Source organism: Pyrgilauda ruficollis, unplaced genomic scaffold (genome assembly GCF_017590135.1).
Source record: "Pyrgilauda ruficollis isolate IOZ18807 unplaced genomic scaffold, ASM1759013v1 scaffold97, whole genome shotgun sequence".
NCBI classification, from domain to species: Eukaryota; Metazoa; Chordata; class Aves; order Passeriformes; family Passeridae; genus Pyrgilauda; species Pyrgilauda ruficollis.
This window is the reverse complement of record NW_024531821.1, coordinates 2,483,498-2,509,951: the sequence shown is the minus strand read 5'-3', so window position 1 is coordinate 2,509,951 and position 26,454 is coordinate 2,483,498. Positions and strand designations below refer to the sequence as shown.

At 48.0% G+C, this 26,454-nt stretch overlaps 3 protein-coding genes across 4 annotated transcripts in view; 2 read left to right on the top strand and 1 right to left on the bottom strand.

Annotated features, from left to right (window-relative positions):
• Positions 1 to 26,454, bottom strand: part of LOC121365583 (E3 ubiquitin/ISG15 ligase TRIM25-like) — a 430,661-nt gene that overhangs the window by 263,266 nt on the left and 140,941 nt on the right. The window lies entirely within an intron of this gene.
• On the top strand, positions 7,910 to 13,455 carry IL12B (interleukin 12B). Its single transcript, XM_041489919.1, has 6 exons — positions 7,910 to 8,003; positions 8,802 to 9,089; positions 9,788 to 9,902; positions 10,810 to 11,003; positions 11,698 to 11,843; positions 13,333 to 13,455. Exons 1-6 carry the CDS (start codon positions 7,919 to 7,921, stop codon positions 13,453 to 13,455), a joined length of 951 nt encoding a protein of 316 aa, XP_041345853.1. The 5' UTR covers positions 7,910 to 7,918.
• On the top strand, positions 20,703 to 25,842 carry SPINK9 (serine peptidase inhibitor Kazal type 9). The gene is made up of 4 exons (XM_041489921.1): positions 20,703 to 20,850; positions 22,947 to 22,978; positions 24,267 to 24,394; positions 25,393 to 25,842. The coding sequence occupies exons 1-4, from the start codon at positions 20,802 to 20,804 to the stop codon at positions 25,436 to 25,438; spliced, it is 255 nt and encodes an 84-aa protein (XP_041345855.1). The 5' UTR covers positions 20,703 to 20,801; the 3' UTR covers positions 25,439 to 25,842.

The window sequence follows — 26,454 nt, the reverse complement described above, 5'->3', positions numbered from 1 at the left end:
ATAGGTGATTGCTATTAGAGGTATTAGCAGCATTGTGTGGCAACAGCTAACAGGCTGAAAAACATTTCTGAGGTTTTGGAACCAGGAAATGGGTTGGCTTCTGATGGAATGGTGTTGAGTTTCACATCTCTTGTGTCTCACCATTCACCGAACTGGTAATGGAATAAAACCTTTTAAAATGCCTCTCAGTTACCCTGTCTCTGTACAAGGTGGGAAAACCAACAAGGGGCCATGGAGATTGTCCCAGTTCCTGAGGTATTGGCACCAAAATCTGCCCTGTCCCAGTCAGAAGTGTGTGGTAGCACCAAACTGAGCTGGAGGAGGATTTGCCATTCCACAATCCCCTCTTCTGCTGTGGGTCCTGGAAACCCTCCCCTCTCTGAGCTCCTGAATTTTAATTTTAAAGGGCTGGTAACAGCAACAGGGAATGTGAGGTCACAGAGCAGCCCTGGAGTAATTCCAAAATTTTCTTTGGCTTTCAGAAGTTCAGGGATGCTTCAGTGGTTCATTGTGAAAAGTTTTTGCTTTCCAAATAGGTCTTGTATGACTTCATTCCCTCACAGTCATGGGAGGTGTCAGAGCTCTTATTACATAATTTAAAGTTTCTTTTCCCCACCTTGAGGAACTTGGAATTTTCTGACAGATAAAAAATGATGTAACAAGATGCCTGGATCCTGCCTGGGCATTGAGTGTTCCTATGAACTCCTGAATCCCATTCTCAGCTTGGGTCCCCAGGCTTTAGCATGAAATAAATATTTATACATTAATAATTAATAGCAAAATAGAAAGTTGCCACAACTTTTTGTATTTTTCTTCCAGGTATATCCCTGAGAGCTTTAATTACAGAATCATGGAATATCCTGGGCAGGAAGGGACCCTCAAGGATCATCAGCCCAGCTCCTGGAGACCCCAACAACCCCACCCTGTCCCTGAGAGCGTTGTCCAAAATCTCCTTGGTCCTAAAATGGCCCGGCTGGGCTTTGTCTGAAAACTCCTTTTCTAGGAGCTGTCAGACAAAGAAAATGCTGCTTGAATTTCAGTCAATGAAATGAATTTACTGGGCTTTTCCCTTGACTTTCAGTTTGCAATGTTATTTCCCCACCCGCAGCGCTGCAACCCGGCCCAAGCAGCGCTGCTGGTGGAGTTCAGAGTTACAACATCCCCAGAAAGGAGTGCGGCTCAAGAGGAGAGCCCAGCCTGCAGCTGGCTCCTCCAGCTGGCTGCTGGCACACTGGTCTCAGTGTCAGGTTTATCTCTGTGTTGGGTTTGTATCAGTGTCAGACTGATCTCAGTCTCAGGTTTATATCAATGTCAGATTTATATCAGTGTCAGGTTTATATCCATGTCAAATTGATCTCACTGTGAGGTTGATCTCAGTGTCAGATTTATCTCAGTGTTGGGTTTATATCAATATCAGGTTTATATCAGTGTCAGACTGATCTCAGTCTCAGGTTTATATCAGTGTCAGGTTTATATCAATGTTAGATTGTCCCAATCTCAGGTTTATCTCAGTGCCAGGGTTTATATCAATGTCAGATTTATATTAATGCCAGATTGATCTCAGTCTTGGGCTTATATCAATGTGAGGTTGATCTCAGTGTCAGGTCTATCTCTGTGTCAGGTTTATATCAATATCAGGTTTATATCAGTGTCAGACTGATCTCAGTCTCAGGTTTATATCAGTGTTAGATTGATCTCAATCTCAGGTTTATCTCAGTGTCGGGGTTTATATCAATGTCAGATTTATATCAAAGATTGATCTCAGTGTCAGATTTATATTAATGCCAGATTGATCTCAGTCTTGGGCTTATATCAATGTGAGGTTGATCTCAGTCTCAGGTTTATATCAGTGTCAGGTTTATATCAATGTTAGATTGTCCCAATCTCAGGTTTATCTCAGTGCCAGGGTTTATATCAATGTCAGATTTATATTAATGCCAGATTGATCTCAGTCTTGGGCTTATATCAATGTGAGGTTGATCTCAGTCTCAGGTTTATATCAGTGTTAGATTGATCTCAATCTCAGGTTTATCTCAGTGTCGGGGTTTATATCAATGTCAGATTTATATCAAAGATTGATCTCAGTGTCAGATTTATATTAATGCCAGATTGATCTCAGTCTTGGGTTTATATCAATGTGAGGTTGATCTCAGTGTCAGGTTTATATCACTGTCAGATTGACCTCACTGTGAGGTTAATCTCAGTCTCAGGTTTATATCAATGTCAGATTTATATCAAGGTTAGATTGCTCCCAGTGCCAGATTTCTATCAAGTCAGGTTAATCCCAGTGCCAGGTTTGTGATGGCAGCAGTGGGCTGGTACAGAGGAGCAGGGATCTGCAGTGCACTTTGGAGCAGCACTGAACCATCTCCCTGAGCATGCCCTGGGAGCAGCCTCCTCTGTTCCTGAGCCAGAGAGGATGGATAACTCTGATTCTGCAATAAATCGATCAGAAATACCAATTCCTCTGGAACTCTGCCCCACATTCCCTGAGAACCTGTAAAGAGTTGCAAAAGCATCTCATGGAATGAAGCACCCAAATCCCATTGACTCTGAGAGTCATTTACTGTAGAAAATGAGATTTGGCTCTTAAACCCCTTTGGAAATGTCACACCCTGCTTTTCCTCTCTTTACAAATCCTTGTGCAAGGCACTTCTGGCTCTTCCTGTTCCTTTATCCCTCTGGTGCTGTCTCCAAGCCCAGGGTTTGTGCAGAGACACCCAAAGCTCTGGGGGTTACACACTGTGAGCTCCTGGGGCAGCACCAAGAGGTGAAATCCCCTTTTCCCTTCTCCCAGGGGCCACCAGCTCCTGCTCCATGATCCATCCTGGATCCAGCTCCATCCTGCACTGGGCACAGCTCCCACCTGCAATTTGGGAGCTGCATCAGCCTGGCCTTGAGCAGGGCAGAGCTCAGTGATGCCCCTGCCCATCTCCTGTCCCCTCCACCCAAGGAGGGGGAGATTCCCAACATCCCTGTCCTGGCCAGCTGCTCCAGTGGTACCAAAACCAAATTCATCTCTGCCCTATAAAGCTTTTTGCTTCTTGGTAGAAGCTGGATATATTTTTCCCCTGTGTTGTTTTGTATTTTTCTCAAGGCTGGAGCTTGGTTCAGTGATTCCATGGAGTGGCTTAATGGGAATTTTGTAGGAAAATTCATTGGTACCCTAATATTACACAGTATTTGCTGATGAATTCACATAAATGACTGAATTACAGATAAAGAATTATAGAATAATACAAAGAATTACTGATAAAGAATAGTGTTCCCTTCTCAGTGCTACTGCATTAAAAATCCTGGGAATAAAAGGATTTTTAGAATAAAAGGATTTTTTAGATTTTGATCTTTGGCATTAATCTGCCAATGGACATCCATGGAAAATGGATTCCATATGGAGGAATCATACAGATTATACACTTTTTATAATGATTCATTTTCCCTAAGTTAAACAGGGTTTTTTCCTGGATTGGGGTGATTTCTTTGTCATTCCACAAAGCAAAAATGTTAAGAAAGGAAACCTGTTTTCAAATGGGTCTTTTCTGCCAAAAAGGAGTTTTTCCTTGGCATTAGATAAAGCATGGACAGGGTTTGCACATTCTCTGTCAGTGTCAGAGGGGAAGCAGAGTAAGAAGATGGGGAGAAGCTGCTCCCCTCCAAATTTCCCCTGCAGAATCAATGAGCTCATAGTGGAAAACCAAGCTGTCATCGAAAGAGCTTTTCACAATCTCTGTGTTTTAATATTTAAAAATTCCTCTGGTGGATCACAGGAAACCATCCCATCATGGAAGTTCCACTCAGAGGCGAATGTGCTCCAGGACTGGTTTTTGGGATTCTTGGGCACCAGGTCACTCCATGTGTCCTGGGACCAGAGCTGAGCCAAGGGATTTAGGAAGGCTTGATGCAGACACCCACTGAAAATGTGCATTTGTATAAATTATTAGGTGTTATTTGTGTTTAGGAGGGGCTGTGCATGTTTCAGCAGCGAGCAGGCAGCTGAAGAGCTGTGTTGAGCTCTGTGTTAGCCACTGTGACTGGAGAGAAGTGCAGCCATGGAAGCAGAGAGGGATGGTGAGCTGATTAGGAAATGTGCACAGAAATTCACTGCTGCCCTTGTTTGTGTCTGGGACTGACCTCAGCTTCCAGACTGCCTGTCACTGCTGGCTTGGTGCAATCCCAAAAGGGATTTTGGATCCTGCAAATTGTTTTAAATGGGAACAAATCTGTGCCCAGCCTGTGCCCAGCGTGGGCTCTGTCTCCCTTGTGCCCAGGGCTGTGTTTGCTGCAGGAGGAGAGGGGTCACTGCCCCCTGAGCTGCTCCTGCTCCCCACTCCAGGATGGGCTCTTGGGATGAGGCCAAGCTGGTGAGCTGGAAAATGGTGCCCAGCACTGCCTCCTCTGAGCTGCCCTCAAAGGCAGGGACCAGGATGAGGAGGGGACACCTTTGTCACCTGGAATGCTTCGGGTCCCTTTGGGAGTGCCCAGAGCTCCATCCTGTCCATTCTGTCACTGCCACAGAGCTCAGGTGAGCAGGCCAGGGGCTGCTGCTCAGCTCTGTGTCAGGAATGGCCCCCTGACCCCCTCTGAGCCACATTCAGTAGGTGGGGTGGAAGGGAGCAGCTTTGGGGTTTTTGAGCATTTGGGATGGAAGGGAGCAGCTCTGGGGCTATTGAGCAGCTGGGATGCAAGGGAGCAGCTTTGGGGTTGTTCAGCATTTGGGATGGAAAGGAGTAGCTCTGGGGTTACTCAGCATTTGGGGTGGAAGGGAGCAGCTCGGGAGCAGCTCTGGGGCTGTTCAGGAGCATTTGGGATGGAAGGGAGCAGCTCTGGGGCTGTTCAGGAGCATTTGGGATGGAAGGGAGCAGCTCTGGGGCTGTTCAGGAGCATTTGGGATGGAAGGGAGCAGCTCTGGGGCTGTTCAGGAGCACTCTTCCCTGCTCAGAGCTGCTCCCAGATCTGCCCTCCCCGGTGCTCCGCCCGTGCCCAGCTCTGCCAGCAGCTCTGGCCCAGGGAATTCCCTGTTTGAGGAGCAGGCTGGGCACTCTGCCGTGGGCAGGGAGTCATCAGGGCCACCTGGGAATGCAGGGCCCGGGGCTGTGTCCAGTGGCCTGGGCAGGGGTCACAGCTCAGCCACCAGAGGTGACTGGGACCCCACTCAAGCCACGTTTCTTGCCTGGCCCAGCCTGGAGGGACAGGACAGGGGAATGGCTCCCAGGGCCAGAGGGCAGGGATGGATGGATGGGATGCTGGGAATTGGGAATTGTTCCCTGTGAGATCCTGGTGCCCAGAGCAGCTGGGGCTGCCCCTGGATCCCTGGCAGTGCCAAGGCCAGGCTGGACAGGGCTGGGAGCACCTGGGGCAGGGGAAGGTGTCCCTGCCATGGCAGGGCTGGAATGCATGATTTTTAAGGTCCCTTCCAACCCAAACCATTCTGGGATTCTGTAGCAAAGGAACAGATTCTGGCACTATAATCCCTGCACTGTGGGAATCCTGCCCCTGGAAAGCACCTGGGATGGAATTGTGTCTCCATTAATTCCTAAAGTGTGTCCAGTTGAGTTTCAAACCTTTTTTATTTTCTTCTTTTACAAGCAGTGTTTGCCTGGCAAATAATGAGAATTGTGTTCAATCACCCCACAAACAATAAAAGAAAATCCACAGAGCCTTTCCTTCCAGGCTGGACAGGGCTGGGAGCACCTGGGACAGTGGGAGCTGTCCCTGCCATGGCAGGGGTGGCACTGGAGGGGATTTGAGGTCCTTCCAACCCAAATTGTTCCATGATTGCAATTCCCTGATTCCCTGAACATTTGGAGCTGGAATATTCTCATTTCTGAAGTGCTCAGGCACTCACTGGTCTTGTTCAGAATGTGAGTTTGTTTCTGATTGAGTTTTCAATAAAATGTTGAGATGGGGAGGGCTGCTCTCCCACATCCACAGTGTGAATCATTTCCATGCAAATTGTTGCCTGTTTTCATCAAAAACCTGAACCATGCAGCTTCTCCCTCAGAGCAGGAGAAACTTTTCTGTTTTGGAGGTTTTAGTTGTGATGAACAGAAAAGAAGGCACAAATCCCACTGCTCTCCCCCAGTCTGAGCTGCTGTTTTGATGTTTTGAAGTTCAGTTTCAGGTTTATGAAGTGTGGTGATGAATTTCATGTTTCTGTGACAGAAACCAGACATTTTCAGAAAGTTGCCAAATGAATCTTTCTGTTGGAAATTCCAGCTAATCCTGCCTGAAATCTAAGAGTGTAATGAAGCAGTTATTAGCACTGCTAATAGGATAGGATATATTTTAGAGCTCTTTTCCAACCTAAGTTATTCTGTAATTTCTCTCCAACAATAACTGGGTTTTCCCTGAGCCTTGTGCCCCTGTCTGAGCACAACAGGAGCTGCTGCCTTTCCTGGACACTCTCCAGACACTTTGTTGTAGCTCCTGGTCCCATTAAGAGCTGGCTACAAATCCAGAGAGCACTGGATGATTTGTGACCGGGATTTGGGATGCTCAGAACAGCAGGAGCTGCACTAGGAACTGATCTGCTCAGGAACACACTCTGCCCTCAAGGAATCAGCAGGGCTACTCCTCTTTTGTTACAAAAAGAGTGGTTTGGGAGGAAAAAAATCAACTCAAACCACTTAATTTTGTGGTTTTCACCTGCACTCAGCCTCCCACTGTAGTTAGAATAGGCTTTGAAAATTATATTCACCATCTCTTTCTTGAAGAGATTCTACTTCTGTTAATTTGGTTTACTCTCCAGTTTGAAAAGGTCTGGAAGTTAATAAATAACTGTTATTAAATAACTAAAATAACTGTTATTAGAGTTTTTATGCACCCAGTAGTTATGACAATATTTGGCAAAGGTGTTTGGTGTTTCGTGGAGAGTTCTGGTGGTCTTTGGAACAAATTCAGGGGAAATATCCATTTATATACTGGACATGGAGCAGCAGTGATCTCCACTGCCAGCCCTTGCTGCAGACTGAGCTGGGGCACTGAGCCCAGGAGGAATTTTGCCTGAAATTGTTCACAAGCTCAGACTGTGAGAGCTCAGGGGGATACCAGAGCTAGGACTGGAGCTGGGACTGGAGCTAGGACTGGAGCTGGGACTGGAGCTAGGACCAGAGCTAGGACCAGAGCTAGGACCGGAGCTAGGACTGGAGCTAGGACTGGAGCTGGGACTGGAGCTGGGACTGGAGCTGGGACTGGAGCCAGGACTGGAGCTAGGAGTGGAGCTAGGACTGGAGCTGGAGCTGGCAGCTCTGCTCTGGGCACTGCCCTGCTGTCACTTGTGCAGAGCTGGGCACAGAACCCCGCAGAGCCCCTCAGCAGCTCCTTGGGGCTCTCCAACCCTTTTCCTTCATGGAAGTGCTGATGGGCTGAGCCAGACTGGGCTTTGGGTGGATGGAGGTGATGCCAGTGCTGCTCCAGGGCAGTGCCTTGGCACGGGGAATCCCTGGGGCTGGGAGAGAGCTTTGGGCTCACCCCGTGCCCATCCCCAGCCCAGAGCACCCAGTGCCACCTCCCGGTGCCACCTCCATGGCTGGGGATCCAAACCTGCCTGGGCAGCCCCTGATCCTTCCATCCAGTGCCTTTTCCATGGAATTGGCCTCACTGGACCAAGCAGGGCTTTTCCTGCTCGAGGAACCTTTACCGCGGGACCAGCCCAGACCCGCTCACACAATTCCCTCAGAGTGATTCCTTCTCTAAACTGCCTTGGGATCAGAATCCCAAGGGGATCAAAATCATGGCTCCAGCTCCAGCACAAACCTGGGATTTGATGGAATCCCAGAGTTCTCAGATTGGGAAGATGTTCCTCAGCTCACTGGGACTCATTTTGTGTCCCTGTCACCCTGCCCAGCCCCAGCCTGACTTTGGAGCACACTCAGCCAGCCTCAGTGAAGTTTAACAATGTTGGTTTTTTCCCCTACAGATGTCTCACCTCCTCTTTGCCTTACTGTCCCTGTTTTCTTTTGCTGCCCTACTGGAAAGTGCCCAGTGGAAACTGCAGGAAAATGGTAAGGAAGTCTCTACTTAGTCAGACCTAAACCTTTGGAATTATAATTGTGGCCACTAGCACAGGATTTGTTAACTCCAGTGTCTTAGGCCAAGGCTAAATATTTATTTGTTTGACAATAATCAATTGGAGTTCATGGAAAAATATTTTAAAGTCCTAAAATATCTTCCAACAGCATATTTGCAATATTTGCATTAGCAGCTGTTTTATTTCCTATTCCTTCTGCTCATGTTCAAAGTCTCAGTCACACAGCCTGGGTGCAAAAACTGTGACTAAGGGAACAGCCCTAAAAAACACCAGGGGAGAATAAATTATGAGAAAGAAAATATATTTCTGAGCAAAACCTATAAATAGTTTATCAGCTTCTCTGGTAAAGAACTTAAATGTAAATCCATTTGTGAAAATACAGGGTAGGCAATAAACAATTCTTTTGAATAATTTATCAGAAAAATTTGGCTAAATTCAGATTGTCCTCTCTTTCAATGACTTACCTTTACATTAAAAAGAATATTATCCTGGGGGTTCCCTGGGAGGGCTTTGATGCTGGAAGCAACAGATCAGTTTGTCAACATTGAGAGTAAACTTTGAGTTTGAAGATTCTCCCACCAGAGTTTGGGAGACTCCCAGACTTCCCGGAGCTGAGTGTTTTCTGGCAGTTGAGATTCCATATTTGACAGGTTTCTCCGAGTTTCTCCTTGTGGAAAAGCCTCCCTGGGGCTCAGGCAGAGCTCCCTGCAGGCAGGGCTGCAGGAAGGGCTCAGCCCCAGCTCCTGGTCTGAGGTTTGCTCTCCGTTCCCAGTGTTTGTCATCGACTCCCAGTGGGACGCCGAGGCCCCGGCCACCACGGTGGAGCTCAGCTGTGCCAGCCCCGAGGAGGCAGTTTACTGGAGAAAGGACTCCAGTCCTTTCCAGGAAGGAAAACAAAGAGGCAAGACTCTGAGAGTGGCAGTGAAGGAGCTCCCGGACGCCGGCAACTACAGCTGTGTGAGCGAGGAGAGCCACAGGGTGCTGAGCTCCATCCTCCTCCTCATGGCCAGGATCAGCCCCAGCGGCCACATGATGAGGGACATCCTCAGAGCCTTCGAGGGTACGGCCCCAAACGCTGGGATTGTCCTGCTCAGCTTGATGCAGGCTCTGCCAGCAGCTGGGAATGTCCTTGCAAAGGTGTTCTCTGCAAAGGAAAATCATCCCTGCTGTGGCTCTGGGCATGCAGTGATGAGCAGCACAGGACTGCTCTGTGGGGTTTGTTTGGGATTCTCTAGGGTGGTGGGGTGCAGGGATGGGAGGAATTCCTGGTTTGGAAAAGCAGGGCTATGTGACAGGAGCCAGGGAAGGGCTGGAGCTGGGCCAGGCAGGGTCAGGGTGGATTTTGGGAAAGGTTCTTCCCCAGAGGTGCTGGGCACTGCCCAGGCTCCCCAGGGATGGGCACAGCCTGAGGCTGCCAGAGCTCCAGGAGAGTTTGGGCAGAGCTCCAGGGATGCCAGGGTGGGATTTTGGAGCTGTGAGTCGGACTCCATGATCCTTGTGGGTCTCTTCCAGCTCAGGAGATTCCAGATTCTGGGATTTGGCAGAAGCAGGGCCTGGCCCAGGTTTGAAGCGCTGTCATTTGGGCTGCTCAGGAGACAAGCCTGGCATGTTTTGCATTTTCTGCATGAACCTCACTCACATTTGAGTCCCTCATGGTGCTGCCAGGGAATCTGTGAATTCAGGAATTGTTTCTCTCTGCCTTGGCCATTTTGGCAAACAAGAGTGCATAACTCCTGGTTTCTGTCTTTCTCTGTCCAGAGCCCAACAGGACATTTCTGAAGTGTGAGGCAAAGAACTACTCTGGAATTTTCACATGTTCCTGGATGACAGACTATAACCCAAATGTGAAGTTCACCATCAGAAGCCTGGAAGGGTAAGAGTTTGTATTTTCCTTCCCAGCCCCACAGAGCAGCCCTTGGTGTTTCTCTGTAGGATTTTAGGCTCTTGGGGCACGCAGATGGGGGGAGATCTCTCTTCCAAGTCTGAACATCCCCAAAATATTTCGAGTCATTACTGGGACAAAGTTAACTTAATAAGGGCATGGAAATCACTCAGAAATTAATAAAGCCTTGAGAAAGGAATGAGTCCAAGTGGGCTGGAGTAGCCACTGGGTAACTTAAGCAATAGCAGAACAGTCGGTGGAGGGCAGAGAGGAAGTGGAGCCAAGCCAGAAAGAACCACAGCTCCCAGTGCAGGGTGGAGTGGGAGGCTGCCCCCACTGCAGAGCACATGGCCCTGCCAAGGCTGGGCTGAGGAACCCTGCAGAAACCTGTGCTGGGAACCCTGGGGGGATTTCCTGCCTCCCACTGCCCCAGGGGTTCTCCAAAACATGGAGTGCTCCAGCAAAGGTCACCCCAGCCTGCTGGAGGAGAAACAGCTGCCCAGGGGTGCAGCTGGCTGAGAGCTGCACCAGGGCCAGGCTCAGGTGGTGCTCTGGCAGCTTTTGGTGTTTGTTTCCCAGTGGAGGCTTCTCAGCCCTCATTCCTCCAGCAGGGTTTGGGAGAGGGCAAAGGGACAAAGCAGGAAACTGGAGCTTGCCACGGGATGGTGGGATTGAGAGATCCTGGTTTAGGTTTAAACGTTAATTCCTCCTGCTGAAGCTGAGAATTGGCATTAATCCATCCCACAGCACTGGGAATGTGGCAGCTCCCACTGAGCCTTTTCTGCAGCAGACAAACTCCATGCAAACCAAACCATTTCCTCACCAAACACAGTCTGCTGTTGGCAGCCCATTCCCAGGACAACCAGCATTCCCAGTGCCTCTCCCTGCTCTGTTCCAGCCCCCAGGGTGATGTGTCCTGCAGCAGCCCCGTGGCTGTCACCGAGGGGGCCCTGACCACCTACACAGCCCAGTGCCACAAGGAGAGCTTCTGTCCCTTTGCTGAGGAGCAGCAGCCCATCGACATCACCCTGGAGGCCATTGATGAGGTGTTGTATGAGAACTACAGCGCCAGCTTCTTCATCAGGGACATCAGTGAGTAGCCCAGCAGCGGGGGCTGATTCTGAGCTTTGTTTTGCTGCTGCCAGTGGGAGTCAGGGCTCAGCCCTGGGAATCCCTGCCCCGTGCTCTGTAAATGTCCACCAAGCCCCAGTTACAGGAACAGGGGGTGCCAGGACAGAAAGGGATGAGGAAGTGAAGCAGCAGCATCTTCCTGGCTTGTGACCTCCAGTGCCCCAACACCCACAGGTCCCTGAGTGTCCCCAAAGGATGGATGTGGTGGGGAGGGGACAAGGCAGGGAATAATCCAGCAGGCTCCCCTCTGAGAACTGCTCAGCCATTCCCAGATGGGCAGCCAGGGCAGGTTCCCAGAAAGGCACAGGAATGAGAGGGCCACAGGGCACAGGAAAATGAGGCAGCATCCTACAGAAACAGAGGTTTTCCTGAATGCATTAATGGTCAGCAGGTGCTGAAGATATTCCTGTGTGTCCAGCAGAGCGCTCTGCACCCCTCCAGGCCAAAAAAAAGAAGGATCTTATCCAGACTGAGCCTAGGAATGTGCTTAGTTTTCCATAAAAAGCACCCAAGGCAGCTATCACACCTCAAGGCTACTCCTCTCTTAACCTGGAGCCTCCCCAAGCTCATTCCCATAAAACTATCACCACTAACACCCCAACAGCTGACATTCAGTGTCAACATGAATTAACTCCCTCTGTGTTTTCTCTTTCAGTAAAGCCTGATCCCCCCCAGTGCCAGTACGTGGCCAGCAATGGAACAGTGACCTGGACATACCCCAGGACCTGGAGCACCCCAAACTCCTACTTCCCTTTGACTTTCAAGGTCAAAGTTAAAAGCACAAAGAGACACAGATACCAGGTAGAAACACAACATTTGACACACAATTTTCTTGCCTGGATAGTAGAAATAATTTAAGTTTTGTATGTAAGAATAATGAACTAAAATTTAAAAAATGCTGCTGAGCCCCAAAAGTGGCAAATTCTATCCTGGCAGAAAAAGCCTTTCCCAGGTCCCTGAGCAGGAAGATCCCTGAGGCAGCTGAGGACAGAAAATCCTGTCCAGCATTGCATGGTTGTGTTTACTAATTCATTAGGAGGCTGTGCAGGGCCTCATGTGGGAAAATCCCAATTTCCAAACCCAGAACCCCAGGATCTGTGACACGAATTTCCTCCTGTGTTGTTCATCCCTGGGCAGCTCAGACTTTATAGGTGAATTGGAATTCAGAGGTCAGTGACTCATCTGGAGAGTCTGGTCTTTGCCCCCCGATTCCCAGTTAATTAATGGAGTTAATTAACTCTCTCAGGGTTAAATCTCCAATGTGTGCCCAAATTGCTCTTGGACACACAATGGCCTGCCTTGGAGAAGAGCTGGGAAAGCCAGAGGGCAGCTGGCAGTGCCCCCAGTGCTGCCCTTCCTGTCCAGCACTGACAGGGCAGGCAGCAGGAGGGGTTATCCCGGGTTATCCCGGGTTATCCCGGCTGTCCGGGCTAAACCAAAGGCACCAGGGCGTTTCCCGCTGGGGATGGGATCCAGCCCGTCCAGCAGATGGGGCCGTTCCCCCGGGCTCAGCCCGGCTCCTGCCCGAGGGGCTGGGGATGCTCCTGAGCCAGCCAGCCCAGCCGGACTGAGGGGAGCAGCTTCTGAGTTTGGGGGTCCTGCTCTGGGAGGAGAAGGAAAAAGAGAAAAACCCAGATTAACAAACGACCCCTTTGTTTAATGAGTGTTTAGGTTTGGGGTTTGGGTCATTCACAACATCCAGATCAGGGGGTTTGGGACATTCAGAACATCCAGCTCAGGGGGTTTGTGGTATTTAGAACTCCAATCTCAGGGGGTTTGGGGCATTCAGAACATCCAGCTCAGGGGGGTTTGGATCTCTTTGGGACACCCCCTCAGTGGCTTTGGGTCATTTAGAGCACCAAGCTCAGTGGGTTTGGGTCATTCACACCCTCAGTGGGTGTGGATCACTTTGGACAACCCTTCAGTGGGTTTGGATCTCTTTGTGACACCCCTCTCGGTGGGTTTGGGTCACTTTGTGACACCCCCTCAGTGGGTTTGGGTCACTTTGGACACCCCTCAGTGGGTTTGGGTCACTTTGGACACCCCTCAGTGGGTGTGGATCACTTTGTGACACCCCTTCAGTGGGTTTGGGTCACTTTGGACACCCCTCAGTGGTACCTGAGTTTTTCAGCTCTTTCTGCTGAGCTCAGCTTCTCCCAAGCCCCAGGACTTTGGGACCCGTTGGAGCTTTTGGGAAGCAGGCTCTGGTGGGGGCTCAGTGACCCTTCCTGGTGCCTTGTGGTGGCCCTGTCCCCCTGCCCCGCTGAAGGAGCTGTCTGTCTGTCCCCAGGTGTACGACACGGAGGAGCAGTGGGTGCAGCTGCCAGCCCCCGGGCCAGCAGAGGTGTGGGTGCAGGCCAGGGACTGCTGCTACCTCAGCTCCTGGAGCCAGTGGTCCTCGCTCTGCAGGTAAGGGTCCAGCCAGGCTGGGCTGCCACTGCTGCCTAGGGAGAACAGAGACAATTCTGATGTAAATTGACATGGAAATGAAATTTCTGATGTTATTTCACAGATAACCAGTAAGGAGGGTGGCCCAGTGCTCCTAGAGAAAGCAAAGAATGAATTAGCACAAGAACAGAAGCACAATGAGAAGAAAAGTTTCCATTTGAGATCCTTAAGAAACCATAACTTCTTTTTTTTTTTTTTGTAACAGTTGAATGTGGTCCTGATTTTGGCAGCTCCTAAATCCCCAGATTCCAGTTACACTTTTAGCATCCATCATGTTACATTAACATGATTTTGACATGTTGCTGGCAGCTATTATTGTATGTCCTTATATTATTATTGTGCCTTTATTTATTTCCTATTTATTTATTTATTTGCTATTTATTTATTTGCTATTTATTTAATATTTATTTTATTTATTTCCTATTTATTTATTTATTGACTTTGCAAGACCAGTGGATGGCAGTTGCTGTTCAAACCACTGCATGTGTTAACTTACTTGGAAAGTCACCTCCTGAAAGAACTGTTTGAATATTCCATTATTTAATTGCTTAATTATTTGCTTATTTAATATTTATTTGTGTTATTTCTGTGGGACTGTGCAAGCACAGAAAGCCCTGGCTGCCTGAGCAGCTGGGCTGGGGTCCCCAGGCCATCCCCACCCTCCAGGACATGGGGGTAAAGAAGGAATTGCAGGTGCAGAGCCCTGGGGATGTTTCCTGCTGCCCTGTGTCAGCTCTCTGTGCCCAGGGCTGATGCCCAGCTGGAGAACTCTCCATGAGGGATCCATGGAGCCCACTGGAGCACCGGTGTGAAGGCAGCTCTGAGCCTCCTCGCATCCCTGAGGAGCAGAAAGGAGCCAGGAGCTGCATTTCTCACCTCCCCAACAGCCTCCCCTCCTCCTGGGGCCTTTCTGATCCAGCTGTGCCCGGGGCATCTCCTGCTGTGGAATTGCACAGGACAGGAACCCCCAGGGCAGCTGGACCTGCACCCCCTGCATGGAATCCCCCAGCTGGGAGCTGGGGTGTGTGAATGTTAGTGATCTCACAAAATCAGACTTTTAGAGCAGAGATTTTTGTAGCCCACGTTGCCAGCGTGCCCCACAGTGTGCTGGTGTGTTCTGAACCTCAGGGAAAACTCCTCCTGGCACAGCCAGGGCTCAGCTCGGGGAGGAAGCAGCAGCAGGAGTTGGAATGTTTGTATTTTTCATGGAATCCTGGAATTGTTTGGGTTGGGAGGACCTTGAAGCTCTTCTGTTCCTCCCACTGCCCCAGAGGGCTCAGAGCTCCATCCAGCCTGCCCTGGACACTGCCAGGGATGGATCCTTTGCCAAAACACTGAGCTCTGACTCCCAGGAGGACAAAATACTCTGAAATATCTTTGAGGATTCAGGCCTTACCCTCTGATACAGAATCACTGACATTAAAGTCTTTCTTTGCTACCATGCTTCCTTTTTCCCAGTCTTAGCCATGGGTGGTAATTTAAGATATTCAGACATTGAAATGTGTGAAGTATCTGATATTTCAGAAAACTGCTGATAACTTATTTACAAGTCCTGTTGGTATTTATTAATATTAAGTTTACATGTCTTATTTTAGCTATAAAGGCAACTTATGTGCTTGTTTACAAAGGAGCTAATAATAAATACACCTGAAAACAAGAATTTTGGTTTATTTGTGGTCTTTTAAGAATGGTTTGTGTCAGTATTCACTTTTGTACCCGAGGATCAGACACTATTTCTGTCTCAATGTCTGCAGGGCAAATGAATTATTACTAATTAATAATACCAAACTCCCAGCCTGTAAAAGTGCAGAGGATGGGCCAGCCAAGGGAGCAGGGTGTGACAGCAGGATCTGCTGAGCCCTGCCTGCAGGAGGGAGAGCTCTGGGCTTCTTTGTGCTCTCCAGCTCTGAACTGAACCCACCTGCCCCAGATTTGAGGGCTCTGAGGTTCAGAGGTCACAGAACTTTCCTGACCCTCAGGGTTTAAACCTTGGCTGAATCCCTGAAACCTCTCCTGATCTTGGGCCCAGCACAGCCTCCATTCTTGGAATATTCAGCTAAATTTTGTATCCTGACAAAGCTTAAATTGATCTTTGCCTTTCAGAATGTGCCTTTCTGTGCCACGATGCCAGAAAATGAGAGAGGCTCCAGGGGGAAGCCACTGGCTGAGTTTATTCAGGAAAATAACAAAGCTCAGCTCGGAGCTGCCCCTTTCTCTGCAGGAATCAGCTCACTGGCAGGGGCTGCTCCCTAAGCCATGAAGTTGGCTTTGATCCCCAATTGTCCATTCCCTGGGCCCTCCATGGATCCAAGTGCCTGTGAATGTCTCCTCTGGAATTGTCAGGCTCCCACCTCTGCCTAGATTGGATAAAAAGCAAAAAATATTCACTGTGGTGGCTCCACGCACAGGTGATCGCGTTCTAACATGCTCCATCCATCCAAGAACATAAATTAATGTGTCAGTCAGCCCCCGGGCTTCTCTTCCTTCTTTCATCTCCTTTTGCACTGTAAATAATCTGGAAGCCTCTGGAAATGCCAAGTGCACAGCTCAGGCTGCACAATGTACAAAATTCCCCCCACACCCCCAAAAAACCCCTTTAGATGGCAAAATCCAAGCTTCTGACATAAAATTTTAGATTTAATTTATTCCTGAGAGAGAAGAGTCATTGACTGGTCTAAACCCCAGATTTTTCTGCTGCCCTGCTCCTTTTCCCAGGCCCCACCATTCCCTGGGAAGGGGCAGCTCCCCCAGCTTTCCACTCATCCCCATCACTCAACCCCTGGCTTTGGGTTCTGCTACCACACCTCCCGAAATCTGCTCTGAGCAGAGCCTGACTAATTCCCCCCGGGCCTTTCTGTGGGTGCTGCTCGGCTCAAGGAATGCTGGCAGATAAAGACTCGGTGTCCTTAATGAGGCACTAATTGGTCGCGGTAGGAATTTGCTGTTCTCCAAGAGCTTCAGCCCCTGAGCTGGGCAGGCAGGCACCTGCTGAGAGCAGAAGGGGGACAAAGCTGATGTTCCATTAGGGGTTCTGGGGGAGAACACAGATTTCAGCTCCAAATGCTTCATATCCACCCCTCCTCCATGCTGAATCTTCCTCCCACTCCTCTTCTTCCTAAGTTGTAGCTTCTCCTGTAGTAACGTTTTACTTTTAACAAAGGGAAAACCAATGCACATCCTCCAACCCTGTTGTGAACCATGAAAAGGCCTTGAGGCCTTTCTTGAAATGTCAGTTTGATTGACTTTGGTGTGACAGAAGGGCAAAGTCCAAACACCTGGAAGTTGCATCTTAAGGCGATTTCAGATCAGTGCTTTTCAAAGCCCATTCAGAGGAAGTGTTAAGCCATTAATGCTTTGTTTTTGTGAAGAATCAGCTCAGAACCATCAATGGTCACTAGAGCAGCACAGAATCTGAAAAATATAAAAGCCAAAACCTGAGGCATCAATCTTACACAGGAACCAAAGGATCCCCGAGCTGCCTGCAGGATACCAGAACCAATCCTGGCACCGTGTCCCAAAGAGATCAGGAGGGACAAGGAAAACAAAGATCAGCTCCAGCCTTTGCACATCCTGTTGGGTTTATTTTTAGTTTCTGAGACAACACACGAGACCTTCAGCAGGGCTCTGGCCTGGCCTGACACCCACAGTGCTGAAGGAATGGTTCTGATCTCCCACAGGGGTGGAAAACAGGGAACTCTCTGATGCCTTCAGAGGCTGCCTGGGACAGAGGCTGGGCAGAGCTACAGGAATAAATAGGTTTTATTAAAAACCTTCACAGGACACACCTCGGGCAGTGCAGGAGCCCGGCCGTGGCTCCACCCCAGGTGGACTCCTGGCCACGAGTTCTCACTCTTTGATCAGTTTTGGTCCATTCCATACTGGGGTTCAGTGTCCAGTTCCAGCTCCAGCTGATGCAGTCCCACCCTCCCAGATTGCTCTCCTCCATTCCCTGTTGGTGGCACTTTTTGGGCTGAAGCTGCAGCGGTGTCCTTGGTTCTGGGCTGGAAAAGGATTGTTCTGTGTGCCTGAGCTGTGAGGAGAGCTGCTGACACTTGATGTGGAGTTCAGAGTTCTGTACCAGGGCAGTGCAGAGTCTGGGAAATATCAAAGCTCAAACTGAAGGCATCATCCCCTTTCCCAGGCAAACACCCAAAGGCTGTGGCACAGCCTGAACAAAGGCAGCCCTTGGTTCTCAAACCCTGCATTGAGCAAGACTTCAAAATCTGATGCTTTAATTGCACCTGGGCGGACAACCCTGAGCCACCCACCCTCGCTGGGCCTGGGGCTGAAAACACCCCGGGATACCAGGGAGGGGAGGACCCTGTGACTGCAGCAGCCCTGGCTGGAGCCTCCCTCGCAGTGACAAAGTGGTTTTTCACCTTTTCCACGTGCTACTCATCATCTCTGCGGATGCCCCGCATGGGAGGCTCTCCACGGATGAGTGGGAGCAGGTTCCTGCTCTGGAATGCAGCCAGGGAACATCCTGCCATGCACTTAACTAATGACCTGCTGCAGCAGCATTTTTGGCATCCCAGTGGTGCTCCAACCAGGGCTCCAAATGAAAAGCAATCTCAAATTTGGAATAAATAATAATTGGGAAAATTTTCTTACCCTCAGAAAAATGCACACTAATATTTTATCACGTGTAACAGCATGGAATTGCTTTTTCTTCTTGAAAAGATCAACTTCGAGGGATAAGAATTTGGGAAAAAACCAAGATATAATGGCAAAGGTATAAAATTACAGGAGTTCCACAAGTAACTTACAGGTATTCACGGGTTTGCTGATGATGTCAAAATTGCACTCACAATTATTCTTCAATATAAACTATTTACCATATTCCCCCTCAATTTCAGGATGAGCTCAGCAATTAATCCTCACTCACCCAGCTTGGGGAAGCAGCTGTCCCTATACACATCCCAACATTTGTTTTCCAATGAACTTTTTTTCCATTGCGGTGCTTCACCGCCCGTGTTTGCTTTGTCAAACATTTATTTACGAGGACAAAGACACCACAAGGTCCCGAAAATGCCAGCACCACCTGACATTCCCCTGTGGGAATGGCAGAGCCAGCTGCACTGGGATGGCCCGCGGAGGTCACTGGGTGCCCCCGCCCTGCGTGGCCCCTTTAGGACAGACCCATTTTTGCTATCTCCAGGGATCTCTGTGGGTAACCTCTTTCCATGGTTGACTCCTCTTGTTGTGAAATTTGTTTTGCTCCCATCTAATTGGAATTTCTCTCCCTGCAATTTGCTCTGTTCCCTCTTCCTTTCACTCTGCAGCTCCAGGAGGGCTCTGGCTCCTGTTTCCTCTGTTTCCTTCCTCTCCAAATGGAGCCAACCCCTTCTCCCAAGTTTTCCTCTGTGTTTCGCCCCCTCAGCACTTGGTGCTCCCTCACGGGCTCTGCTCCAGCATTCCAGTGCCTTTCCCTGCCAGGGAGCCCAGAACTGTCCCAGAGCAGCAGCTCCAGCCTCGCCAGGGACACCTTGGGAATTATGGACTGAAATTCAAGTGCAGAGCTGGAAAATCTCCCTACATGAACGGAGCAGGATTTGTATTCCCTGAGAGGGATGGGATGGGATGGGATGGGATGGGATGGGATTGATAGGATTGATGGGATGGGATTGATGGGATGGGATGGGATTGATAGGATTGATGGGATGGGATGGGATTGGTGGGATGGGATTGATAGGATTGATGGGATGGGATTGATGGGATGGGATAGGATTGATGGGATGGGATGGGATGGGATGGGATGGGATGGGATGGATGCTGGGGCTGCATTCCAGGGGACACTGGGAGCACTGGGCTGGGCCCTTTCCTCATTCCAGGCTCAGGATCTGCCAGGCTGCAGTTTTAGGGTCAGGACACCCCCGGAAGCTGTGTGTGCTCCAAACCTTCCAGATCAGGAGGAGCTTCCGGCACAGTTTGGGTTTTGCTCCTGTTGCCTCATTGCTGATAATTGTCCCTCAACCACGGACATGTCCTGAATACTCCCCACGAGTTCCTGCATGCTCCTTGCCAGGATTTTCTCCAGAAAAGCTCCCCAGGACACAAAGTCACCCACAGCCCCAAGCAGGGGACCCAGAGCAAGCCCAGTGCAACCCCACCCTGCCTTTTGTCCTCAGCCTCGCAGGAACAAATATCCAAATTAAGGAAAAAGAAAAAAATTAGAACAAAACCACTGAAGGGCATTCAAAAAATAAAATTCCAAGCTTCCAGCTCCAACTGGATCTTTGCCCATCCTGGAATTCAGATTTGATGGCATTTATGTTTTTTGTCCTGTTAAGTGATGAGAAATTAAACATTGATTAATTACCTATATTCTTTAAGACAAAATCATTCATATCCCTCTTGGGATGAGTTAGAGGGGCCCAAGGCTGACCTGACCTATTGAAATCTTTTCTGCAGGAGCCTTCAGGCCCTTGTTTTACTGGAATGAGCACCTCTGGCCCCAATCCTGCACAGGGAGAAAGCCCTGGGCAACCCTGCAGTGAGGGAAGGTGATCACTGAAATACTGGGAATTCAGGTGGTGTGCAGGGATTTTTCTTGTTGAGGTTTTTGCACGTTTAGATGGTAAATCACTAAGAGAAGGCAGCTCTGGACGGAGGGGTGGAAATCACACTGTCACCTCCACTCTCCACATCACTTTGGATTTATGAAAACGAAGCCTCAGATCTGAGGGTCCTTTGGGAGAACTCTGTCATAAAAGACAGAAATTGCTGCCTTTTGGTTAAGCCACCAACAAATGCAGGGTTTGTTTAAGGAATCCCTCCTGTTGTGCTGGAAATGGGGGAAATGGGAGCAGAGGAATCTCTTTCCCTGGAAGGAAAAGGAGCCCTGGGGATGCTCTGGGCTGGGTGTGAAGGGTTTCCAGCAGAACACAGATCTCCCAGAGCAGCTGAAGGGCTCAGTGCATGGCCACAAGCAGTTCAGCTCCAACCACAGCTCAGGAGCAGCTCCAAAACACCCCAAAGAATAAGAATGAAGCCCTTCTGGGATGAATATTTTGGCAAACACCCAGCCAGCATTACTCTTCCCTGAGTCCCCATGGCAATAACAGAGCAGCCAGCCCTGAGTCAGAGCCCGGCTGCTGGGGCTGGAACAGTTAATTAGGCTGGGCTTAGGCAGGACAATCCCTGCTCCATCAGCAGCCCTGCCGTGCCCAGGACACATCCCACTGACCCTGCCCTGGCACCACCTTCCCTAATTACTGCAGGCATTTCATCACCAGTGCTGCCTATAAATGGTGCCACAGGGCCGTGGGACAGTGGGGACACTGCGGGGAGCTCAGCTGCTCTGGGACAGCCATGAAGGTCACCCTGGTGCTCCTGGGGCTGGCAGCTCTGTGCCTGGCACGTGAGTACCTCCCTGGCCTCCTCGGGCTTCTCCTCCTGGAGGGTTCTCAGCTGGTTCCTGCACTGCCTGAAACTATAAATGGGATTTTCTACTTAAAATCCTATTATTTAGCACCATAATAGTTTATTACCCAGCTGGGGCTGGGGTGGGTGGAAGCTGCTCCTTGCTGGGCGTAGCTCAGAGCTGTGTTCTGTGGCTCAGAAGAGCTGTGATGCCTCAGAACCACTTGGTTTTATCTATTTATTTTTAAATTTCCATCTGGGAAGGGAGCTGGGAGCTGGTGAGGTCCTGCCCCTGCCAAGCTGACCAAGCAGGGGGCAGCTGATGATGCTCAGGCCACATAAAACAGCTGGGAATTGCATCTTTTTAATCCTATTTTTCCAGGCTGCAGAGAGATTTGAGGGACATATTTCTTTAAAAAAAAGGGATCTGGGAGGAGTTTCTTCAGCCTTTACTTGGCAATTTTATTTTTACTAAAATCTTGCAGTAAAAATGCATTTTTAGAGAAAGATAAGTGCATTTAAAATAACTGAAAGACTCCACACCTCTGCAGGTAGTATAGAAGTTTAAAAACATTATGAACATTAAAGAAGCAAATGAAATAAATATAAATATAATATAATATAATATAAATGAAATAAATAAATAATGAAAATGTTAAATGCAAAATTATGAAACAAAAGAATCTTTTGAGTAGCTCTGAAGAGGTTGCTTTGAAATTTGCCTCAACCCCAAAATTTTTATGAAAAACAGCAGTTTAAATGAAATGTGATGAAATAATTCAGTGTTTCATCAGCTGCAGGAAAATAAATAAATATTCCTTCCATGAGAATTCCAGGAAATCTCTTCCTTGAACTTTCTGGTTTATCTTGTCTGCTTGAAAACTTCATGAATCAGCACTTTCTGAGCCACACCTTTTTTGCATTCTCCATTTGCAGAGTGGCTCCTAAAAGTTTACCAGAGGAAAAAATCAGATGTGAGTGGTTGGGGGGAAGTGGAATAAATCGAATCCAATTCCAGAATAATGAAATTTCAGTCAGCCTCTGGTGACAGAGATGGAAACCTGACCTGGAGCTTTATTTCTGCTCATTTTCTTTATACTGAACGAATGTATTTGATGTGAGGGTGTAAACAGGTTTATGAAGGGAAGTTTTTGTGCAAAGTTTAACCTTTGAAGATCAAAAAAAGCCAAATTTATTCCAAAAGACAATTGCTAGAGCTCTGCTCCAGAACAAATTTGGAAAGTTTAACCTTTAAATATCAAAAAAAATCCAAATTTAATCAAAGAAACAAGTGCTAGAGCTCTGCTCCAGAGCACATTCCTGCTCCTTCTGCCCAGAAATCTCTCCCTGGTCCTGTTACCCCCTGGAAGCCCCAGGATGATGATTATGGGACAGCAGAGGCACAAATACATTCCTAAGGAAAGTAAGAAATGTGTCAGCAGCCTGGAGCCACGCCAGGCAGCTGATTACTTTGTGGGAGGTGTAATTAGCATTGTTTGGAAGGAGCTCCTTGAAGCCCCACCTGAGGACAGGGCTCTGTCCCAGAGGAATGAGGTAAAAATAGGAGCCAGTCACCTTAAAATCCATATTGAAACAAGGGCAACACTTCCTAACGCGGGATTAGGAGCCCAGTTGTGTTATCATCGTTATTCACAGTCAATATTGTGTTTAACTCTCATTGTTGACAGGAAACACAGATATAGAAGGGACGTGTGGTTTGCTCACAGCCACACACAGCTCTTGGTAAACTCAGGAATTAAACCCCAGCAGTTCATCCTGGACATTAAACACAAAATAACATGATGAACAGTAAATATAATATTGGCTGCTGGGCTCTCAGTGGTTTTGTGGTGAACAATGGCTCCATTTCCCTCCAGCAGAGGCTGTCCCAACAGGGGACAGAAGGTTCTAAGGTAAATAATGCAGCAAGCCCCACCTGCCCAATGGGTTCTGACACCTCACTAATCACTGCACAGCTCTGTCAGTGCTGACAGTTAAGGAGGTAAAAGATTCAGAGCTGCTGAGTGAAATCATCCTGGTTTGCACCTGAGTGTTCATTAACTCTGGCTTTTCATTTTCTCTTTTGTGGTTCAGTTTCCACTGCAGATGCTGCCACACAGAATGAGGTGAGTGATTTCCTTTTTTTTTTTTTCTGGATAAAAATATAGAATATGAAGTAAAAAGTTATAATAACATGAGGTCAGAAAATAAGCATGTGAAACTTTAATTAAATGCTGCCAATTTATTGAGGTTTCAGTGAAAGTTCCTGAGTTTGGGATATGGGGTTTCCATAGAATTACCCTGACAACTTCCAGATGTTTTCACCTGTTTGACATTCTGGGCAAGAAATTGAGCAAGGACAAATTTTAACTCAGAAAAATCTAGATTAAAAATAAATAAATTTATTTGATGATGACCCTATAAGGCTTTTTAAATGACTTTTAGCTCCTAAATCAGGTACCTGTAGAGATTTTCATTCTCTCTGAGTACTCTGGGGTCAATGTCTGGAAAAATGAGGCACCAAGGAATAAAAATCCTTCCTGGGGTGAGCAGGAAGGTCCTGGCAGAGTGGATAGTGGTGGGGAGAGGAAATTCATCCACACACAGAGCTGGACCTGTATTTGCACAATTTATCAGGAATTTCTCCATGGAAAGGGTGGTCAGGCATGGAAGGGCTGAGGTGGAGCCCATCCCTGAAGTGTCCAAGGAAGGGCTGGATGGGAATTGATCCCACCTGGATTTATTCATTGTTGTGATCAGATAATAAAAACCCCAACACTCTGCTCCTCTGGGGCTGTGTTGTTCCAGGACCCCATTCCTGCCCATCCCTGTCACAGGCAGCCCCAGTCTCACCTCTGAGCAGAAATGTTTCATTTTTTGGGGCTTAGCCTCTGTCAATAGAGGTGGTGCCACCTCCCTGCTGTGCTGCCCCAAAGCATGCCCCAAAATTCAATATATGCATTATTTCTGTGCATGGAGGAGGTGGCACAGTAAAGCAGACGGGGCTCATTTTCTTCATGCAGAAAAAGCCAGTTTTTATTCAGTTGGCTCATATTTACAGGAATTCTAAAGGCGCTGTGTTAAACCTGACTGCACAACAATACACTGTCAGTTCCTTGGTCAGTAAATGGAATTTTGTGCCTCCATCACACCTCTTTATTCTTGGATTGTTTACACATCTTCTTCACTGATCCTCATTGCACCAACTTCTTGGTTTTGCAGGTGCAAACCTATTTTTCTCCCAAGAATAAACTATTGTGTTAACTGACTTTTCATTCTTACGACTTTCCTCACGGGAACAAGCAGATGAGCTGCACCAGCAGGCTTAAGCCTGACGTTATAAAGCCATTTTTTGGTGAGGTTTCCCCCTGTGTGGCCCAGAGGGTGTGAGACTCAGGGCTGTTCTCGTTGCAGGTGGATTGCAGCGAGTACAAGAGGCTGGAGAGAGGGAGGCCCATTTACTGTGAGAGGCTCTACCAACCCTACTGCGGCTCTGATGGCAAAACCTACAACAACAAATGCTCCTTCTGCAAGGCTGTGCTGTGAGTACTGAGCTGCCCACACTCCTGGGAGCCAAAAGCTGCCATGGGCACAGCAGCTGGGATTTCCACCCCGTAAAAGTGCTGGCTTTCTTTAGGGTTGGTGCTCCTCTGCTGCTGTGGTTTGCCTTTACACCATGATTGTTCCTCCCACTGATGATGTGCAAGTGAGCTAAAGAACAAATGATGGTGATGTTTGGGTGAGAACTTCCTGTTCTGGTAGGAAGTGTAAAATAGGCAACTAAAAATTAATGACCCAGATATTCAAGGTCTGAACTTCCTATTCTGGCAGGAATGGTGAAGTTGGACACTAAAAAATTACTTGGATATGTGTGTGAACAACTTCCTATTCTGGCAGGGATTGGGAAGTTAGACACTAAAAAATTAATTGGATATGTATGTGAACAACTTCCTATTCTGGCAGGAATTGGGAAGTCAGACACTAAAAAACCACTTGGATATTTGTGTGAACAACTTCCTATTCCAGCAGGAATTGGGAAGTCAGACATAAAAAACCACTTGGATATTTGTGTGAACAACTTCCTATTCCAGCAGGAAGCGTAAAATAGTGAACCAAAAACGGACCCAAATACTTGTGGGAGCAACTTGCACTGTGAAGTTGAACACTAAAAAATTATTCCAATTTGTGTGAGGAACCTGCTGCAGGTACTGTAAGGTTTAGTCACTAAAAAATACCCTGGTATAGGTGTGAGCAGCTTCCTATTCCAGCAGAAACTGTGAAGTTGGACAGGAAAGAGTCCAACGAGCAGCAGAGACCTGACAAAGCACCTGCACCCGATGCAGGTCACACAAAAATTCGGAAGTGGTGCTGGCAATGTCTTGGGTTTATGGATAACATGTATAATTCTGCAAGGAAAGCTGTTTACAGATGAGTGCCCTGATGTCTGCTGTGAACATTTACAGTGCCTCCTCTGTCAGCAAGAGCTCCAGAGGATTTTGGTGCAGCATTCTGTGTGCAATGCCCGTGTTTTTCCTTGCAGGAAGAGCAGAGGGGCCCTGCAGATGAAGCAGGCAGGAGCGTGCTGAGGACAGCTCTGCCCGTGCCTGCCTTTCCTCCAGCCTGCCCTGAAGTGCCAGCTCTGCTCCAGAGCTGGGACTGCCACTCCTGTCCCCGCAGCACAACTGCTCCTGTTGCTGCACACCAGCCCTTCCTCGGATGTTTGTCTCCATGGCTGAAGTTCAAATCCTCTGACAGTGCCCCAAGTCTCTCCCCCTCGTTGATCAAATTTTGTTTTCCCTTTATCCAGAATCTTCAGCAGATATTTTTTTTCCCCAAAGGTTTTCAGCTTTCCCAGGCACTGCTCTGAGTCTCCCAGTTTTGGGGCTGAATTTTAAGTGCTTGTTTTTTATCCCACTCTGTACAATTCTGGTTTCTGTCTGTTGTTCAGCTACTCAATGTACTTGTTTATTAAAATAAACCTTCACTCTTTTTTTTTTGTCCATGGTGAACTTTCTAGAGAATTTATTGCATCCACGACTAACAAGTATTTCTCAAATTACAGAAAACTGTGGTGGAGCAGGGGCTGAGTCCAGAGGTAAAAATCTAAAGCTGGGATACAAAAGTTGTATCCCACTACATGGCCTTATGTACTGCAATTTACCCCCTAATCTGGCTCTTTTTTTTTTTTTTTTTTTTTTGCTTTAAATGAGACAAATCTGGTAAAATGTAAGACTGTAGAAGTTTGTTAAATCCTGTCATTTAAATGTGAACATTCATTAATCTTTTCACTTGACAAATTTCAGAACCTAAAGAAATTTATGTCCTGCTCTTACATCCTGATTATCTTCACTGTTAAACTAATTTGTCTTTTACTCAATACTTGGTCATGGGAATGTATTTTCCCAGAATTAAAATTGTGAATGACTGCCCTTATTGGGCTGCCAGGAGGAAAATTTTGGAACAACTGGACACAGAAGAAATCCAGCCCTATCCTGAATTCTGTTTATCTGGAAACCAGGTCCCAGCAATTAGGAGCAGGAATGAAAATGAGGAAGGTAATAGAAAAGTTCCTCCTAGCTCAGGGGCTTCAACCTAAAGAAGT

Coding starts and splice junctions, on each gene's coding strand:
- SPINK9 (XM_041489921.1), top strand. CDS start 20,802: ATGAAGGTCACCCTGGTGCTCCTGGGGCTGGCAGCTCTGTGCCTGGCA. Junction 20,851..22,946: donor GGCAGCTCTGTGCCTGGCAC/GTGAGTACCTCC, acceptor TTTGTGGTTCAG/TTTCCACTGCAGATGCTGCC. Junction 22,979..24,266: donor ATGCTGCCACACAGAATGAG/GTGAGTGATTTC, acceptor TTCTCGTTGCAG/GTGGATTGCAGCGAGTACAA.
- IL12B (XM_041489919.1), top strand. CDS start 7,919: ATGTCTCACCTCCTCTTTGCCTTACTGTCCCTGTTTTCTTTTGCTGCC. Junction 11,004..11,697: donor CTTCTTCATCAGGGACATCA/GTGAGTAGCCCA, acceptor TTTCTCTTTCAG/TAAAGCCTGATCCCCCCCAG. Junction 11,844..13,332: donor CAAAGAGACACAGATACCAG/GTAGAAACACAA, acceptor GTCTGTCCCCAG/GTGTACGACACGGAGGAGCA.